This window comes from Pagrus pagrus (assembly GCF_965226575.1).
Source record: "Pagrus pagrus genome assembly, chromosome: 16".
In the NCBI taxonomy this organism is placed as follows: Eukaryota; Metazoa; Chordata; class Actinopteri; order Spariformes; family Sparidae; genus Pagrus; species Pagrus pagrus.
The window spans coordinates 29,607,979-29,627,774 of NC_140200.1; the positions used below are offsets into that span (position 1 = coordinate 29,607,979).

The 19,796-nt window shown below is 40.9% G+C and overlaps 1 protein-coding gene across 18 annotated transcripts in view; it reads right to left on the reverse strand.

Moving 5' to 3' along the window:
• Window positions 1-19,796, reverse strand: part of LOC311271361 (uncharacterized protein) — a 105,310-nt gene that overhangs the window by 56,358 nt on the left and 29,156 nt on the right. For 12 of the 18 annotated variants that reach the window (XM_084376981.1, XM_084376989.1, XM_084376979.1 and 9 more), the window contains 15 exons: window positions 19,693-19,737; window positions 19,456-19,608; window positions 18,874-19,044; window positions 17,644-17,796; window positions 17,060-17,230; window positions 16,899-16,940; window positions 15,708-15,860; window positions 15,281-15,316; window positions 14,966-15,031; window positions 13,649-13,693; window positions 13,383-13,448; window positions 2,210-2,263; window positions 2,021-2,083; window positions 1,162-1,227; window positions 138-203 (listed from right to left, as the gene is read on the reverse strand). In XM_084376981.1, the coding sequence (XP_084233107.1) occupies window positions 138-203; window positions 1,162-1,227; window positions 2,021-2,083; window positions 2,210-2,263; window positions 13,383-13,448; window positions 13,649-13,693; window positions 14,966-15,031; window positions 15,281-15,316; window positions 15,708-15,860; window positions 16,899-16,940; window positions 17,060-17,230; window positions 17,644-17,796; window positions 18,874-19,044; window positions 19,456-19,608; window positions 19,693-19,737 (1,350 nt within the window). Of the gene's footprint in view, window positions 1-137; window positions 204-1,161; window positions 1,228-2,020; window positions 2,084-2,209; window positions 2,264-13,382; window positions 13,449-13,648; window positions 13,694-14,965; window positions 15,032-15,280; window positions 15,317-15,707; window positions 15,861-16,898; window positions 16,941-17,059; window positions 17,231-17,643; window positions 17,797-18,873; window positions 19,045-19,455; window positions 19,609-19,692; window positions 19,766-19,796 lie in introns of all 18 variants that reach the window. The other 6 variants (XM_084376982.1, XM_084376991.1, XM_084376985.1 and 3 more) reach the window with 5 other exon arrangements.

A 19,796-nucleotide genomic window follows, 5' to 3' on the forward strand; every position in this document is an offset into this window, starting at 1 on the left:
GTGTTGTAAAGTACATATATGTTTTAACCTTTAAAAACAATGAATTAATCCTTACAAAAGTCTTAACTTACAAAATAACTTTATAAGAATAAGAATAACTACGTAAGAGTAACATAACAATATTTCCAAGCATTTACTTGTTACAAGTGTTGATAGTACAGGTGTTGTAGTGTTCATTGTTGTTGAAGCAACAGGTGTTGAATCTGAAAAAAAAAAAATGCTTAGAAGTACAGATTTATACTAAAGTTATAAAACCAGTGTGTAAAAACTTGCCTTTGTAAACAGTAGCATAAAAATACCCATTGAAGCACCAAAAATGAAAGTATTCATGAGGCCAATTTTACCATTACATTACATTGCTGGATTATAATCATTGCAGCTTGTAAAGGCTAATTCTAATGACTTTATATATATCCATTATAATTGTATATAATTGTATATAATGGATATATATAATTGTATACATTTTTTGTGATCTCGTTGATCTGCTCTGTTCATGCCACATCTATTGCACGTCTGTCCGTCCTGGGAGAGGGATCCCTCCTCTGTGGCTCTTCCTGAGGTTTCTTCCGCATTTTTTTTTTTCCTGTTAAAAGGGCTTTTTTTGGGGGGCAAGTTTTTCCTCACTCGAATCGAGGGTTGAAGGACAGAGGGTGTCGTCTCTGTACAGATTGTAAAGCCCTCTGAGGCAAACTGTGATTTGTGAATTTGGGCTATACAAATAAAATTTGATTTGATTTGATTTGAAATTTGATATACTACAATGTACATGAATTGCCTCTTAGGGATAAATAAATCATATATACCTTACACATCGTACTTATTTTTTTATTATTTGGTTTTGTATTATAAATGTGACTGTGCAATAATATTAAAGAAGTTATCAAATAAATGTAGTAAGTTAAGTCCTTAAGTCAAAAGTAAAGTTTCCTATGAAAATGCAATTACCCTTAAGGATTGTTATAACGAGGAAGTACACTAACTATTCTTGGTGTAGTTAAAGGTGTAGTAGTTTTCATATTCATTATAGATTTTTCTATTATTATTATTATTATTTATTATCATACCTTTATGCTGACAATGAATCATATACAGTAAGCTTAGTTGACTGATTTTTCTACTTCATTTATATATTGTAGCTGTTATTTTATGAACACTTACTTGTCACAGCAGTTGGTGTTATAGCTGTTGTACTGTTCAGATCTGTTGTAACAGCAGGTGTCGAATCTGAAAAAATGACAATAATCCATAATTATCTTAAAGAACAAACACACCTTGAACTAAAGATAAATAACTGGATTGTTTCAATCAAATATTAACCAGGAGTGCTACCTATCCCTTATATCTGACACCTTACAGTTTACCTACAGTTGTTTATGTAATTGTGGATGTGGCACTGTTAAGGTTTGAAAAAGCAATAGGAGTTGAGTCTTCACAGACCATTGGATGATCATGTCTTATCGGTAACAAATTAAACTAAAGGCTTATCATACATCAAACAATTATTTTGGGGTAGCTCAGTCAGCAGTGCATATGTCCCAGACGCCCTGTCCTTGCTGCAGCGGTCAAGGGTTCAAGTCCGACCTTTGCTGCACGTCATTCCCCCTCTCTCTCAAGCCATTCCCTATCACTTCTCTGAACTGTCCTGTCAATAAAGCCATACAAAGGCCAAAAAATACTTTAAAAAAAAAGAAAAAATAGATTTGTGAAACTGACTTGTATCAACAGGTGTTGAATCAGATTTTTTTTTTTTTTTTTTGCAATTGTAGTTAATTAGCAACTTTTTCCCTGAAACTATTGTTAATTTATGTACAGATTTGTTTTAGCAAAGGGTGTTGAGTCTGCAAAGTTTCAATTCAGACATTATTTAACATTAAATGATAATCTGTTATTGCCTTTACTATATGTGTTGTAATACAACTGCATAACATTTATCCTAACGTCAACAAGTGACCTTAATTTAAAGCACTGACTGCCTACTTTCAATAATAAAGTTGTGCAACAGTTTATCAGCACTTACTTGTTACAAAAGCTGTCTCCAATGTTGTACTGTTCACTTGTGTTGTAGCAATATGTGTTGAATCTGAAAATAAAATTTTTAAATGATTGAATACTCATTATATTATATCAATATTAAAAAAAATATATTCAAGATTTCTCACTTTATATTCTTTTAAATATGCCCATCCCTTAATTCTCAAAAACTTACTGGTCAGGGCAGTCGTTGGTATCGCTGTGGGTGTAGTGATGTTGAGTGTTGAATCTAGAATGATAATATATACTTGATTTATTTAGCATGTGTGATGGCCTTAGGCCTTAGGCCAGTATCTGTGTTGTCCCATTTCCCTCTTTCCTGCCTGTGCTCCTCTTTTGACAGAGTATTCCTGATGGTCTGGTCCCAACCTCGTTGAGGGATTGGTATCACCTGTTTACAGCCTTTATAAACTGGGTGATTCCAAGATGGCACTCCATTTTGGTTTTGTTTGGGTTGTGATTATGTTTAGTTAGCCTTAGTTCATGTTACATAGTTTAGGCTAGCACCCACCGTTTCATTGTGCCCAACACACAAATTTCACTACTAACCTTACACCTCATAGTTTGCTTCTGTTGAGTTATCTATAATAAATGATTTGCTTACTTAAGTGGTTACTGTGTGGACCTCCCTTCTTTGTTGTGCTCCTGTCTGAGCCGGGCATAACAAGTGGGGGCTCGTCTAATTTTGAACCAGAAACCAATCTTTTGAGTGCTTTTGAGTGGTGTAGTTGTGTTCGGAGGACCACAGTGACAGTTTTACTGGTGTTGAGCAGGTAGGGGTTGAGACAGTGTTTAGCGTCTATGGTGTTAAGTTGCATATAAGCTGTGTATCCAAGAAGAATGGTGAGTGTCAGTTACGTAGTATATGGCTGTGGGGATGATTATAGCTGTGCCATTTGTGCTGTCTGGCTGGAGCATTCATTGTGTCCCCCAGACAGGCTGTAGCAGCAGTCACCTCACAAGCAGAGGTTGCTGATTTTTTTGTTTTCAGGGCTGTTTGTTATTTGGGTGTGTTGTCCGTGTGGCTAGCAGCATTTGGCTCAGGAGCACCCCAAAGTATTGGCTGGGGCAGTTTGTCTCCCCCAGTACAGACGGTTTGTAGGTGGATAAATACCCACCGGCTGTATTCGCATGAACACTAGGGTGCAGTTAGTCAGTTTGGACTAAGCAGTTAGGAGGGGGCACTCCATAATCACTCAATCTCCCTGTGGTTGTGTATTGGGTGACTCAGACTGCCTTATTTTGTTCCTTTGGATGTACTTAATGTATTTTACTCTGGCTGTGTAGTCAATTGGACAGTTTTGAACATGGATACGGAGCATAGTAATACTTTGGTCTCTGAGTTTCTAAAAAGACCATCTCATCGTACTTTGACTCAGTTTACAAAGGCAAATTTGACAACATATTTGGGATGGTCAAAAATGGAAAAGGTGCCAAGGAAGGCTGAGCTAAGGGGCATTGTGGAGAGGCTAGATATTTCTGCCAAGCTTTTGGAGGTTGTTCAGACTCGAGTGGCTCAAAGAGGTTCAGAGTTTTTTGGTAGGACGTTATCATTTGAACAGTATATGCTGCTAGAGCAGGAAAAAGCGTAAATAGAGGAGAGATTACAGTTTCAGTTGGAGCGTGTGAGATTGAGGGTTGAGGTAGCATTTGAAAGGGATGAGAGTAAACAGAGGAATTGAAACTGGAGCTGATAAATGAGGGAAAAACACGAGTCATTGATGGCAATTGGTAGAGGAAATGAATCTACAAGTGGGGATACTGGGTTTGATGTTGCATGTTGAATGTGTGGCAGAGGTTAGAGGATGGCCAGATAGTCAGAAAACTTTAGGCCTTGCCTGTGAAAACACACTGCAAGTTAAAGATACAGTTGCTAAAGCATATTAACTAGTTCCTGAGGCATATAGGCAGAGATCCGACTACTACGTACTACGGTAAGCGTGTTGCGTCATTGCGTCTTTTCCTGTTGTTGTGTTACTGACTGATAGCTGTGCTGCTCCGGCTCGTCCGAGCAGATTATTGTTGTATTCCTTTCTGCAGCGACCGAGATCCCGCTTGTGATCGAGCATTTGCTGGTCCACTAAGGCATTCAACAATACTCTGTGTTTATAGCTTGGTCGCCGGGCTTGCTGCTGTTTGTAGCTCTCCTAGCTCTGCTGGCTAATCTATCGTGTCCTAGCTTAGCCACTATCAGCTAGCGATGGCTTCTCTCTCTCCCTCTCGCTCTCCTCTTTTCTCTTGCTCAGTGTGCCAGATGTTCAGTTACACCTCTGCCTCCCTTAGTGATACTGGTACATGTATTAAGTGTAGTTTATTTGTAGCGTTGGAGGCGAGGCTCAGTGAGTTGGAGGCTCGGCTCCGCAGCATGGAAACTCCGACTGTAACTGCTGCAGTTAGCCACTTAGCTAGTGCGGACCGAGCAACTGTAGCTTCAGCTAGCCGTCCCTCGGCAACTCCCGAGCAGCCGGGACAGCAGGGCGGCTGGGTGACTGAACGAAGGAAGCATAATACCAAGCCAAAGCACACGTTACACCACCTGCCACTTCACGTTTCAAACAAATTTTCCCCACTCAGCGACGCACCCGCTGAGAAACCTACTCTGGTCATTGGCAGCTCCATAGTACGAAACGTGAAGTTAGCGGCACCAGCGACCATAGTGAAATGCATCCCAGGGGCCAGAGCGGGCGACATCGAATCAAATTTGAAACTGCTGGCTAAAGCTAAACGTAAATATAGTAAGATCATAATACATGTCGGCGGTAATGACTCCCGGCTACGCCAGTCGGAAGTCACTAAGATTAATGTTGAGTCGGTGTGTAACTATGCCAAAACAATGTCGGACTCCGTAGTTTTCTCTGGGCCCCTGCCAAATCTAACCAGTGATGACATGTTCAGCCGCATGTCATCATTCAACCGCTGGCTGTCGAGGTGGTGTCCAGCAAACGATGTGGGCTTTGTTGATAATTGGCGGACTTTCTGGGGAAAACCTGGTCTCATTAGGAGAGACGGCATCCATCCCACTTTGGACGGAGCGGCTCTCATCTCTAGAAATTTAACCCATTTCATTAGCCAACAATCAGCCTGACAACCCAGCGTTGAGACCAGGAGGCAGAGCTGCAGTCTTACACGCTTCTCTGAGCTTCCATTAGATCAGTTGCACACCCAAAACTTCATTGAGACTGTGTCTGCCCACCGACCACCTAAATTAATTAAATTAATCAAATCAAAAGTCCACAGAAGAGGAGTTGTGCATGAAAATCTAATAAAAATTAACAGCAACTCTGCAATCTCAAAACAAGACAAGAGAGTTAAATGCGGACTCCTAAATATCAGATCCCTGTCATCGAAAGCCGTACTAGTAAATGACTTAATTTCAGACTGTAATATTGATTTATTCTGTCTTACTGAAACTTGGCTGCATCCTGAAGAATATGTCAGCCTGAATGAATCCACTCCACCCAGTCACATTAATACTCACATTCCTCGAGGCTCCGGCCGAGGAGGTGGTGTTGCAGCTATTTATGACTTAAGTCTGTTAATTCATAGTTTTGATGCCTTCAGTGTGAATCTACAATTTTCATAGTCATGAAAATAAAGAAAACTCTTTGAATGAGAAGGTGTGTCCAAACTTTTGGTCTGTACTGTATGTCCTTCAACTCCCACATAAAACAAATTTCAAGGTCTGCATTTTTTCATCTACGTAACATTGCAAAAATCCGGCCCATCCTGTCTCAAAAAGACGCAGAAAAGCTAGTCCACGCATTTGTTACTTCCAGGCTGGACTATTGTAATTCGCTATTATCAGGCTGCCCTAACAAGTCTCTAAAGAGTCTCCAGCTGGTCCAGAATGCTGCAGCATGTGTACTGACAGGAACTAAGAAAAGAGATCATATTACTCCTGTATTGGCCTCTCTGCACTGGCTCCCTGTAAAATCAAGAATAGAGTTTAAAATCCTTCTCCTCACTTACAAAGCTGTTAATGGTCAGGCACCATCATATCTCCAGGAGCTCATACTATCCTATCACCCAACTAGAGCATTACGCTCCCAGAACGCAGGATTACTTGTAGTTCCTAAAGTCTCCAAAAGTAGAATGGGAGCCAGAGCCTTCAGCTATCAAGCTCCTCTTCTGTGGAACCATCTTCCTGTTTTGGTCCGGGAGGCGGACACCCTCTCTACCTTTAAGAGTAGACTTAAGACCTTCCTCTTCGATAGAGCTTATAGTTAGGGCTGGGCCCTCTTAGTTATGCTGCTATAGGCCTAGTCCGGGGGACAATGACACACTGAGCTTCTCTCTCCTCCCCTCTCCTCTCCTCGCCATCTGTATACATTATGCCTGTATACATGCCCCATCTCTGCATGTCACTGACTTACTTCTTCCCCGGAGTCCTTGTGCCTTCTAGTCCTACAGGCTCACATGGATCCTGGCCGCGCCCGGGTCGTGGATCGTGGATGCGCCCACTGCTATGGCCCTGCCTGATCGTGGATGCGCCTACTGCTATGGCCCTGCCTGATCGTGGATGCGCCTACTGCCATGACCCTGCCTGACACCCACCACTACTGTCGCTAATATTAGTCACATCTCTGTTACATACGTTCCACTACTATTATTGTAATGCATTACTACATACCATCCTTACCATTAATCACTACTACTGATTTATCACTAGTAATCACATTTCCATGTGCATTTCATTATTATTGCTGTAATACATCTTTATGTACTTTCACTCCTGTCAACCATCGCTTATAATTGAATACATTGTGATCTCGTTGATCTGCTCTGTACATGCGACATCTATTGCACGTCTGTCCGTCCTGGGAGAGGGATCCCTCCTCTGTGGCTCTCCCTGAGGTTTCTTCCGCATTTTTTTTCCCTGTTAAAAGGGCCTTTTTTTGGGGCAAGTTTTCGAGTCGAGGGTCGAAGGACAGAGGGTGTCGTCTCTGTACAGATTGTAAAGCCCTCCGAGGCAAACTGTGATTTGTGAATTTGGGCTATACAAATAAAATTTGATTTGATTTGATTTGATTTAGATTTAGGAACTGGAAGAAACGGGACAAGCAAACCCATGTTGAACTTGTGCAGGATATTTTGGCTAATTTCACTCACTGGTACTCTGCTTCAGAAGTAGACAATTATGAGGACTTGTGTGATTTAATTGTGTTGGAACAGTTTAAAGGTTCTTTGCCTTTCCACCTGGCTACTTACATCAATGAGAAAAAGGTGAAGACAGCTTCTGCGGCTGCATTTCTCGCACGTGAATATGTTCTAACACATGCTAGTGCCTCTGTGTTTTGGTCAATTCCACAGAGAAGGTCAGCAGAGGAAGAAATTTTGGGTTTAGGCCGAGGAAGTCTCTACGGGTTGCAGAGGATCTTGCATTCTTTTTCCTCACTGGAATCGAGGGTCGAAGGACAGAGGGTGTCGTCTCTGTACAGATTGTAAAGCCCTCTGAGGCAAACTGTGATTTGTGAATTTGGGCTATACAAATAAAATTTGATTTGATTTGATTTGATGTCCCACACATTCCAGGGGCAAATAATAATAATAATAATAATAATTATGATGCATTTAATTTATATAGCGCCTTTCAGGGTACCCAAGGACACTTAACAAAGTGGAACATACAAAACAAAGATTAGATGGATAAACAAAAATACATACAGTATAAGATAAAGAACTAGAAAAGTTGATTGTTGGGGCTGGACCTAGAGCTGATAGGCCTTATTAAAGAGATAGGTTTTCAAGTCTTTTTTGAAGTTCTCCAGGGAAGTCTGTTTGCGGATTTCAGCTGGGAGAGTGTTCCAGAGAGTGGGGGCTGTCACACAAAAAGCTCTGTTGCCGAGGGTTTGCAGTTTGGTGTGAGGGATGGAGAGCTGGTGTGTGCTTGATGAGTGCAGCTTCCAAGACTGGGTATAGGGGTGGAGGAGGTCAGACAGGTATTGGGGGGTGAGGGAATGGAGAGATTTATAGGTCAGGAGGAGAATTTTGTAAGTGATGCGTGATTTGACTGGGAGCCAGTGAAGGTGGATGAGAGTGAGGGTGATGTGTTGCCAGGGCTTGGTGCGGGTGAGGACCCTGGCAGCAGAGTTCTGCACATACTGGAGCCTGTCCAGGGTTTTGGAAGGGAGCCGAGACAGGACTCCATTACAGTAGTCCAGGCGGGAGGTGATGGAGGCATGGATGAGGGTCTCTGCCACAAGATTCTGAGAGGGAGGGCCGAAATGATGTTATAGAGGTGATAAAAAGCTGATTCGGTGATGGATTTTAAGTGTGCCTGAAAGGATAGCGTGGAATCGAGGATAACACCCAGGTTGTGGACTTCCATGGATGGGGAGATAGAGCAGCCGTCCACGTCCAGGAGAAGATCTCCAACCTTCTGGAGCAGTGCCGTGCAATAGATGTCACATGTACAGAGCAGATCAACGAGATCACAATGTATACAATTATAATGGATGGTTGACAGGAATGAAAGTACATAAAGAGGTATTACAGCAATAATAATGAAATGCACATAATGGAAATGTGATTACTAGTGATAACAGTAGTAGTGGTTAACGGTAAGGATAGTATGTAGTAATGCATTACAATAATAGTAGTGGAACGTATGTAACAGAGATATGACTAATATTAGCAACAGTAGTGGTGGACATGTGCTGATGGAGGGCGGCAACTCTTTCCAGGATTTTGCTTAGGAAAGGAAGGTTGGAGATCGGCCGGTAGTTATGTAAGTCATCTGGATCCAGACCTGGCTTCTTGAGGATGGGGGTGACTGAAGCCGTTTTGAAGATGGACGGTACCATGCCAGATTCTAGGGACGAGTTGATAATGTCCACCATGAGGGGGCAAAGGGCAAGTAGGCAAGACTTCACCAGAGTTGTTGGCATGGGGTCCAGAGAGCAGGTGGAGGCTTTGGCCTGGGAGACCAACTTAGCAACAGAAATAGAGTCTACAGGAGAGATGGAGGAGAGAGAGAGCACAGGGGCAGGCGAACAGTGGGAGGCTATCTGTGTCAGAGGTGCATGTGGTAAGGCGGTGGCAGATGCCAGGAGTTGCTGGTGAATGGTAGCCACCGTTTTCTGGAAGAAGTCCAGGAACTTGAAGCAGAGGTCAGGGGCACCAGAAAGGTGGGGGACATTGACAGGGCTAAGGAGCAGGTTAATGGTGGAGAACTACATTCTGGGGTTATTATGCTGGTCTCCAGTGAGGGTGGTGTAGTAGTCTGTTTTGGCCTTGGAGAGAGCTTCTTTATAAGACCTTACGTGTTCTTTGTAGGCTTCATGGTGGACGGTGAGGCCAGATCTTTTATGGAGCCTCTCCAGGTGGCGACCAGTGGTCTTTAGAGTACGGAGTTCAATGGTGAACCAGGGGGCAGGATGGGTAAAGGTGACAGTCCGGGTTTTAAGAGGGGCAAGGGAGTCAAGACCCCAGGAGATAGCAGCATTATAGTGGGTCACCAGCCCATCCAGTGAGGTGTCAAGGATATCAGAGGCCAGGTGGGTTGCCAGGATGTTGGTCAGGGCCAGTGTGTTCACTGTCTTGATGTGATGGTACGATTTATGCACCGTTTGGGCACAGGGACAGGAACAGTGAAGAGGATGGCATGGTGCTCTGAAACAGCAAGGTCCAGGCGCTGCAGATGGGAGGGAGCTGTGCCAGTGGAGCACACCAGATCCAGCGTGTGGCCTTTGACATGGGTGGGACCTTTAACATGCTGTGTGATGTTGAAGCAGTCCAGGAGTGACAGGAATTCAGAGGCAAAGGGGCAGCTGGTGGAGTCCACATGGATGTTGAGATCACCAAGCCAGAGTGTAGATGCAGACATGGAGCAGATGGAGGTGAGAAGCTCAGACAGGAAGGTGGTGGAGGCTTTTGGAGGGTAGTAGATGAGGACAACCTGTAGCTGTGTATGCCCAGCCAGAAAGAAGGCTGCACACTCAAATGAGGTGAAATTCCGCACTGGAAGTTGTTTAACCAGGATGTTGGCTCGATGTATGACTTCCAGCCTACCACCACGGCCATTGGAGCGGGGCTTCTGTATGTAAACATAGCCTGGGGGAGTGGCTTGATTTAGAGTTAAGAAGTCCTGCTGATGCTGCCATGTCTCAGTTAGGCAAAGAAAGTCAATTTTCCTGTCTGTGATGATGTCATGGATGAGTAATGCTTTGTTGTTTCCTGAACGAGGATTCAGCAGCATGAAAGCTGCAGTGTTACTCACAGATTGAGTACACCGATTTGAAAGTTAGCGTTGCTAGGCTAACAGCTGATCGGTGGGGCTAACAGCTGATCAGCAGACACCAGGGCTACAGAGAGCCTCATTGTGGAGAGCATTTTAACTTTTTCGACCGTTACTGCTACTAGTGGAAAATCGCCTGTACTTGGCATTGGGTTGGTTCCTCTGTGGGTTCCATTGCATCATTTTCATCTCTTCTCTGATCTGGTATGTGGAGAGGTTGAAATGGGTGTCCATCCCCGGATGCCGGTTCCAGGCGTAGACATTATCCTGGGGAATGGCTTGGCTGGGGTGAGGGTGTGGAAAGATGGTCCACCACGATTGTATGTGCGTTCACCCTTACAGGAATCTGATGAACCAGATGAGTGTGCTAAACAGCATCCTGAAGTTTTTTTCTTCCTGTGCTGTGACACAGGCAAGGAGTAAAGCTAAGTCAGAGCAGCATGAGGTGTCTGAACAGATCAAGCTTTCTCAGACAGACATCTGAGAGTAAGGAGCTGGTTAAATTGTTTGCTATCCCGTTGCTGTCTCTGTCTAGTAAGGAGTGTATAAAAGAGCAAGCTACAGATCCCACGGTGAAACCCTTGTTTGAATTGGTCTGTCCAGAAAGGGAGCTCAAGTGTGTTCCTAGTGGCTACTTTCTTAATGATGGATTGCTGTTAAGGACGTGGGCTCATGTAGTGAATGGTGTGCAGGTAGACAGTGTTGTTCAGGTTGTGGTGCCCTCAGAATTTAGAGACCTTGTGTTGAGCACATCACATGATGGAGTTGCGGTCATCTTGGGGTGAAGAAAACTTATGACAGAGTGCTCTGCTATTTCTTCTGGCCTCGTCTGAAAAGAGATGTAGCAATGTATTGTAAAACTTGCAACACCTGTCAGTTGGCTGGAAAGTCCAACCAAAAGATTAAGCCAGCTCCATTGTATCCGATTCCAGTGGTGGAGAAGCCACTTGAATATCTGCTGCTTGATTGTGTGGGTCCACTTCCAAAAAGTAGGGCTGGGAGTAAGTTTTTGTTGACAGTATTGTGAAAAAGTACTCGCTATCCTGCTGCTTTTCCCTTGTGCTCCATTATAACCAAGCCGTTACTGAAAGCATTGTCTTCCTTTTTGACTACCTTTGGTGTCCCAAAGGTGGGGCAGTCTGACCAGGGGAGTAATTTTATGTCTCGCACTTTTTCTAAACTGGCAAAACGGCTAAAGATTAAACGTCAGGTGTCCAGTGCATACCATTCCAGAGTATCAGGAAGCCCTGAAGCATTTTCATCAGACATTGAAGTCTATGTTATGTTCTTATTGTACTGAACTGTCTCAGGATTGGGGGGACAGCCTGCCGTGGTTGTTGCTTGCGATACAGGCGGTGTCACAAGAGAGCACAGGTTTCAGTTGTAATGAACTTGTCACAACGCGGTGAGTGGTGTCTTGTCCTGGTTTTTCTGTCTTGTCATTTTCATGTTTTATTTTGAAAAATAACTCTCCTCTCGTTTCAGGTCACTTGCCCTTCCTCTTGTGTCACCGGTCTGGCGTCTCCCCTGATCCCTGATTGTTTCCACCTGTGTCATCCCTCCTCATGTGTATATAGTCTTTGTCTTCCCCTGTCTGCGTTGCCAGAGTGTCTCGTTTGTTTTGCGTGCCTCAAGCCTCACAGTCACAGTCCAAGAGTTGATCCAAGCAATCACATTTGTATTTCTTTGTTTCTCTTTTTTCCTCGCAAGTAGAGTGATTTTTTGTTGTAAGTTTTTCCTGTTTTAGTTTTGTTATCTACCTTTTCATAGCCCTGTTATCCTCCCTTGTTGGAGCGTCTTATTTTCATAGTTTTTATAGTCAAGCAGTAGTTTAGTTCTTTGTGAAGTTCGTAGACAGTTTTTTCATAGCCTTGCTATCCTCCCTCGTTGGAGCGACTTTATTTTCTTAATTTTGTAGTCAAGCAGCAGAGTAGCTTCGTTTTATAGCACCTGTTTGTTTTCCTCCTAGTGAGCGCTTTTCTTTGTATTTTTCATAGTATTCCTCTAGTAGAGTAGACAGGTTAAGCCTTTTCTTTTCCCTCCCAGGTGGAGCGATTTTCTGTTTGTGTTTCTATTGTTTTTAGTCATTTTGATAGTTAGAGTTTATAGCTGGATGTGTTATCACTCTGTCTTGGGAACAAAGAAGAGAAATTTCAGAATAAAAGCCTGTTTGCCTTTTTGAAACCTCTGCATCTGAGTCCTCATTTTGCCCAGGCCTGACAGAACTGGTGTTTGGACACACAGTTCGGGGCCCACTAGCTGTGTTGGGTGATGAGTTGAAGAATGCTGAGCTGCCTGATAATGTTTTGAACTATGTAAATGGATTTCGCCGATGACTGCATATTGCCTGTGCCACTGCTCACAAAAACACTCTTTGATCGCAAAGCCGAAACCTGTATATTTTAGCCAGGGGATCAAGTTCTGGGCTTTGTTGCCTATTACCACCATTCCAAGCAAAGTCAGACCAGGGACTATTTAGTATACACACCAGAGAGAAGAAAGAAAGTGCAGTGGTACCATGTAAACTTATTGAAGCCCTATCATTCGGTTCACTCTACTTCGGAGGTTAAAGGTGACACGCTTTCCACAGACAGTCTCTCAGTGGAGTCTGTAAGGTCAATAGCCACAGTTGGAGTCAGGCCTTCAGAGGATTTTAATGTTTCATCTGAGCCTATTCTTACAGGGATACTCAACAATTCTGAGTACCTGAACCATCTAGGCAGTCAGTTGGGTTACACTCAGCGGGCGGATCTAGTGAAGTTGCTCAATTCTCATTTGTCTCTCTTCTCAGAGAGCCTTAGGCCAGTGTCTGTGTTGTCCCAATTCCCTCTTTCCTACCTGTGCTCCTCTTTTGCCAAATAAATATAGTAAGTTAAGTACTTAAGTCAAAAGGATTGTTATAACGAGGAAGGACACTAACTGTTCTTGGTGTAGTTAAAGGTGTAGTAGTTTTCATATTCATTATAGCTTTTTCTATTATTATTATTATTATTATTATTATTATTATTAATATTATTACACCTTTATGCTGACAATGAATCATATACAGTAAGCTTAGTTGACTTATTCTACTTCATTTATATATTGTAGCTGTTGTTTTATGAACACTTACTTGTCACAGCAGTTGGTGTTATAGATGTTGTACTGTTTAAATCTGTTGTAGCAGCAGGTGTTAAATCTGAAAAAAATGACAGTAATCCATAATTTCCTTAAAAAACAAACAAACCTTGAACTAAAGATAAATTACTGGATTGTTGCTGCATGTCATTTCTCCTCTCTCTCAACCCATTTCCTGTCACTTCTCTGAACTGTCCTGTCGATAAAGCCATACAACGTCCAAAAAGAAAAAAGATTTGTAGTACTGACTTGTTACAGTACCTGCTGTTGTTGTGTTCACATCTGTTGTATCAACAGGTGTCGAATCTGAAAAAAAAAAAAATGTTTGCAGTTGTAGTTAATTAGCAACTTTATTCCTGAAACTATTGTTAGTTCATGTACAGATTTGTTTTAGCAGAGGGTGTTGAGTCTGCAAAGTTTCAATTCAGACATTATTTGACATTAAATGATAATCTGTTATTGCCTTTACTATATGTGTTATGATAGTTCATGTTACATAGTTTAGGTTAGCACCCACAGTTTCATTGCGCTCCAAAGTGCACTCTACACTTAATGCCCATACTATCATCTTGAACCAATCAATGATTATACAAAATTAATCAAGCCCAAATCACTCAGCACTGTAATGCTTTTTGGCTGTATGGGTTTTGCATAAAACCTTCATTTATAATTGTAAAAATGAAAAGCTTTATTCTACAGCACTTGTTACTATTGGTGTTGTTGTTATAACCATTGTCTTGTTTAGGTATGTTGTATCAGTAGGTGTAGAATCTAAAAAGAACATTTTGATCTTTTTTAACATTTAGATGAACACTGACATTTCTTATTTATGAATATGTTATAACTTGTACCTAAAGTTGCACAAGTCAGTGTTGTTTTCACATAGCACAGCTTAAAGGTAAGGTTACCTATAGGTCATTCAGATATGTCCCACGCCATACTGGGTTTCAAACACGACATAGTTTTAAAATAAGGATTGGCTGTATTTTAATTTTATCTTTATATGATAAAAACTGCTTACTTACTATAGTGGTAATTTGGATGGTGTAGTGTTTAGATATATGGCAGCATTCAGTACTAAATCTGAAATGGTCACTTGGGAAAACTGAGGAACTTGACCTGTTATCTATTTGTTGAAAACTCTGTTGTTAAATGTCAAAGGAACCGTTCTCATTATTAATCATGCAAAGTTTAAATTTTTTGTTGTTGCTGTGACAATTAATGGTAGCACAACAAGCAGTTACTTGTTAGAATTGTGAATGGTGTACACAGCATATACTGTATGTGTGTGTAATAGTGTTCAGTTCTGGTGTAGCAAAAGGTAATGAGTTGTCAGTCAAAATCAATTTTTTGGACTGACCATACACTATACATTCCACTATTTGCAATGCCATTCCATCCATGGTAGTTGATGAAAGCAGTATCAAATATGCCATTGTTATCTTTTACAAACTGTAAATGGTGTTTTAAATGGTATAGTTGTACCTTGTAGCGACAAGGAGTGATTGGTTTTGCAAAATCTTAAATAGTAACTGAAAAAGTCACTATTCAATGTCAAATATAACAATCAAAACATACCAGTTATGACAGTGGGCACTGTTGTCAGGAGTGTGCTGATCTGCGTTGTTACAAGTGTTGTGGTATCTGTGATTTTAAAATTACAATGAATACCAAGAAAACATTACACCAAGAACAACTGCAAAACGTGTATATTTTAACCATCATTGCTTGAATAACATATCAGAAGCTCAATAAATCATAGTGATAGGTTGAGTAAAGAGGTCGAAAGAGTTTTGGGGCAATAGCCAAAGTCTTTGTGATTTATACACTTTGTGTGACAAAAAATAAATACTTAACAGTTACTAGAGTTCTAAAAAATAGATTGGTATTTACCGTTTGGGGAAGTTGGTGATGGGCATATTATTATATCTATTTGAAAGAGAGAGAGAGTAATTTGATAATATTTGAAAATAACAGGAAGTGTGCATATCTTAAACGCAGCTAAGGACTGAAAGTAATTTAAAAGAGGGTCTAAGCTCCTACCTGACAGTGGCTGGCAATAAACCCCAACTAGAGGAAATGTATTGATACATCTACAAGTACTATCATTTTTATCATCACATTCGCCAAGAGTGGAGCACATATGACAAGGCCAATGATACTGTTCTTCACATCTGCATTGGAATGTTGTACCATTTGCATAACAAACTACAGAGAAATCAAACAGACACATTAGCATATAAAATGTATGATTGTCGACATAATTTGAAATAATTTTTAGCTCATGGTATTTCATTTTGTTGATGTGTAGTGTTCTTACCTGTTGAAATGTTGACATCAGAGATTTGTATGTGGTTGTTGATGCTGATGGGGTAACTGATGTTGCTCAGAATGGTCCGCAGTTGATTTATTTCCATAACATCTGAGATGTTCAACTCAACAGAAATCAGGTATTCATAAATAATTGGATGAGCTGTAGAGAAATTTTAAAATAAATATGTTTAGTCTTAAGTATGTATGTTGCTTAGGGTTGTGACAATAAACTCAGCTCACGAGACGAGACAATACAGGATATTGGGTTTACGATAACGAGATGAGATGATATCTTAATACTATTTTTAAGAAAACAAATTGCAAAACAATGCAGGTCCATTTTCAAATGTTTTAACAAGTAATCATCTTGTATTGAATGTCACTTCAGTTCTACTTTCTGACTGAGTATTAATTATAATATTCAGTCAAAGACAATGAACAATATGTTAGCAGTGTAAAAGGTTTTGCCAAAAACTCAACTTACTGGCTTCTCTCCTGTATGATTTCTCATGAGTCTCTTCAGAACTTATAACTGTGCATAAACTACGTGTGAGCTTCTAACTTTAACTCTTAGAAGAGTTAGAATTTTTTGAACTCTTTTCCAAAAATTTTAAGTAAAAAATAAAAACAGCATAAATAACAAAAATAAATAATAATAATTAGTTCTTCTTATCTCTTTTTATTTTTACGTGCAAACCATAATCAAAGTTGTAGTTTCTCAATACTTAAAGTGCAAACAGAGACTGACCAATTTTCTATTCAAGCATGATACAGAGCTGAGAGCTCTCTTCAACTACACTGCCCAACCTAAGATATGGTCATGATCTCATGATCTATGGTCATGAGAGAGCTGTGGTGGTTCTCTAGGGGTCTTTGCATAGTGCTCATGTTAGCCGCGGTGTACGCCACTATTTTCCTACAGTGCTTACATATTGTTTGTGTCTTGTCTGTCACTCTGTCAACATTTATTGTTTCCACCGGGTATCAATAATGCTTCCACACAAACAATTTTCAAGTGGTGGGGTCATCTTCTATGCTAATATCGAGTTCAATGTCAGACTTGTCTGGCGTCTGTTATATGCTGATATCACGAGACAGCTTTTCACTTCGACGAGAAATATTGTCACATTTTGATATCGTCACATCCCCAATGTAAGTGTTGATTATTAATGTAGCACTAACTTAGTCTCAGTCTTACTTGTTGATGGAGCGTGTGTTGTAACAGGACAAACTATAAAGTCTGTTGGGAGGAAAAGACAGACAAGTACAGTAGCTGCTGAAAGAGAACACAGTTCAACACTGATATTTCTTAGAAAAGGGACCCTGTGTATTTGTTATGTCTAGTACAAAACAGCTTACTGTGCTGATCAGTAGACTGGCAGTATTGTCCATCAGGAGGAATGACGTTGATGCATCCACATGTGTCATCAGTGATGTTGTCACAGGATCCATACAGGAAACACTGATCACATGACCACCGATACTGATCCTCACATCTGCACTGGAAACCACCACTGCTCGGAGAGCAAACTGGAGACGAAAACACATTAAGAATTTAATCTATGAGAAAACTTGATGTTTATTATCTAAGCTAAAAGTTACACATGAGGCGGCTGTAGCTCAGGAGATACAGCGTGTCGTCCAGTAATCGGAAGGTCGCTGGTTTGAATTCCCGGCTCCCCCGGCTGCATGTTAACATGTCCTTGAGCAAGATACTGAACCCCAAATTGCTCGGTTGAGCAGTTGGTACCTTGCATGATAGCCTCTGCCAGTGTATGAATGTGTGTTTGAATCGGTGAAATGCAAGTCCATTTACATGATGGGTGGAGCTGAATAATTCATGCATTTTTCTAACTTTGACATATTGATCATTGAAAGGTAATTTGTACAATAAGATAGAATTGACCTGCATGAACAAAGTAATTTAAAGTTATGAGTACTACCTGTTGAAATGTTGACATCGGAGATTTGTATGTGGTTGTTGATGCTGATGGGGTAACTGATGTTGCTCAGAATGGTTCTCAGCTTATTTATTACTGTAACATCTGAGATGTTCAACTCAACGGAAATGATGTATTCATAAACCACTGGAGGAGCTGTAGGGACATAAATCAAAAGAAAGATAAATTACAAAAAAAGAAGTACTCTAGCTAAAGTTGGTGTATAACATGTGGACAGTATTGCATTTATCGTCTTTTATCTTCTAGCTGTTTCTTTTCAGTCTAGTCTTGCCAGTTTTACTTGTTGTAAGAGGACAAGCTGTAAAGTCTGTAAGCAGGAAGAGAGAGAGGAGCTGCTGAATGAATACAAATATAGAGAGTGAGCATTGTAAGATAATTAGCACTGTGCATAACAGCTACACACTTCTAGTAGCCTGGAAACAAATGGTTTTATATTTTTCTGGATATGACATTTAAAAGAATGGGATCGTCTGACATTTGAGGAAAATATATTTAAAATTTAACTATGCATTTTTAACAACAGATGGCATTGTTTCCAATTGTTTCTTTCTGGCTGAATCCAGCTCCTGCCTTTTGACAATTCAAACACCAGGAAAGATGATGAGAGACACATTAATCGTCTTGAAATTCAAAAAAGTGCCTCAAGAGTAGAAAGTTGTGCAGGATTCCAAGGCTTCAGTGAGTTATTATGCAAATTTTTCGATCAGGTTATCAGAGTGGCTGAGTCATCAAATAACTGCCAAGCAGGCCACAAAATAGCACTGCAGAAGATTGTGAGGCCAAAGAGACTGTCTGAAACAATGCAGGAAAACTTTCCATGACACAAAATTCAACCACTTGTACTGTGACATGAGAATGAGAGAATGGTTCTTAGTTGAGCCTGTTTTCCTCCTTAAAGCTTTGGGAAGTATGTATCAGAATTCAACAAGGTTGATTCTCTCAAGAAGACAATTTCACCTTTCCTGTTATTTATTTAAATACCTCAAATTTGGTTGAGAAATGTCCTTTTTATATTTTCATGAACTCATTTTTTTTCATTGATGTTTTCAAAAGTGAACTATACATGGAATATCTCCCTACCTTGATTATATGTGTAATTCTCTGTGTTTTATCTTCATTTTTGTTATAATACATGCATACATGTTGACAAAGGGGTTCCTACAATAAGGCTCCTCACATATTGGCTTCAATAATAACTAGAAACCAACGTACTGTGCTGGTCAGTAGACTGGCAGTATTGTCCATCAGGAGGAATGGCATTGATGCATCCACATGTGTCATCAGTGATGTTGTCACAGGATCCATACAGGAAACACTGATCACATGACCACCGATACTGATCCTCACATCTGCACTGGAAACCACCACTGCTCGGAGAGCAAACTGGAGACGAAAACACATTAAGAATTTAATCTATGAGAAAACTTGATGTTTATTATCTAAGCTAAAAGTTACACGAGGCGGCTGTAGCTCAGGAGATACAGCGTGTCGTCCAGTAATCGGAAGGTCGCTGGTTTGAATTCCCGGCTCCCCCGGCTGCATGTCAACGTGTCCTTGAGCAAGATACTGAACCCCAAATTGCTCGGTTGAGCAGTTGGTACCTTGCATGATAGCCTCTGCCAGTGTATGAATGTGTGTTTGAATCGGTGAAATGCAAGTCCATTTACATGATGGGTGGAGCTGAATAATTCATGCATTTTTCTAACTTTGACATATTGATCATTGAAAGGTAATTTGTATAATAAGATAGAATTGACCTGCATGAACAAAGTAATTTAAAGTTATGAGTACTACCTGTTGAAATGTTGACATCGGAGATTTGTATGTGGTTGTTGATGCTGATGGGGTAACTGATGTTGCTCAGAATGGTTCTCAGCTTATTTATTACTGTAACATCTGAGATGTTCAACTCAACGGAAATGATGTATTCATAAACCACTGGAGGAGCTGTAGGGACATAAATCAAAAGAAAGATAAATTACAAAAAAAGAAATACTCTAGCTATAGTCAGTCTAGTCTTGCCTGTCTTACTTGTTGTTGAAGGAGTTGCTGTTGTAAGAGGACAAGCTGTAAAGTCTGTAAGCAGGAAGAGAGAGAGGAGCTGCTGAATGAATACAAATATAGAGAGTGAGCAT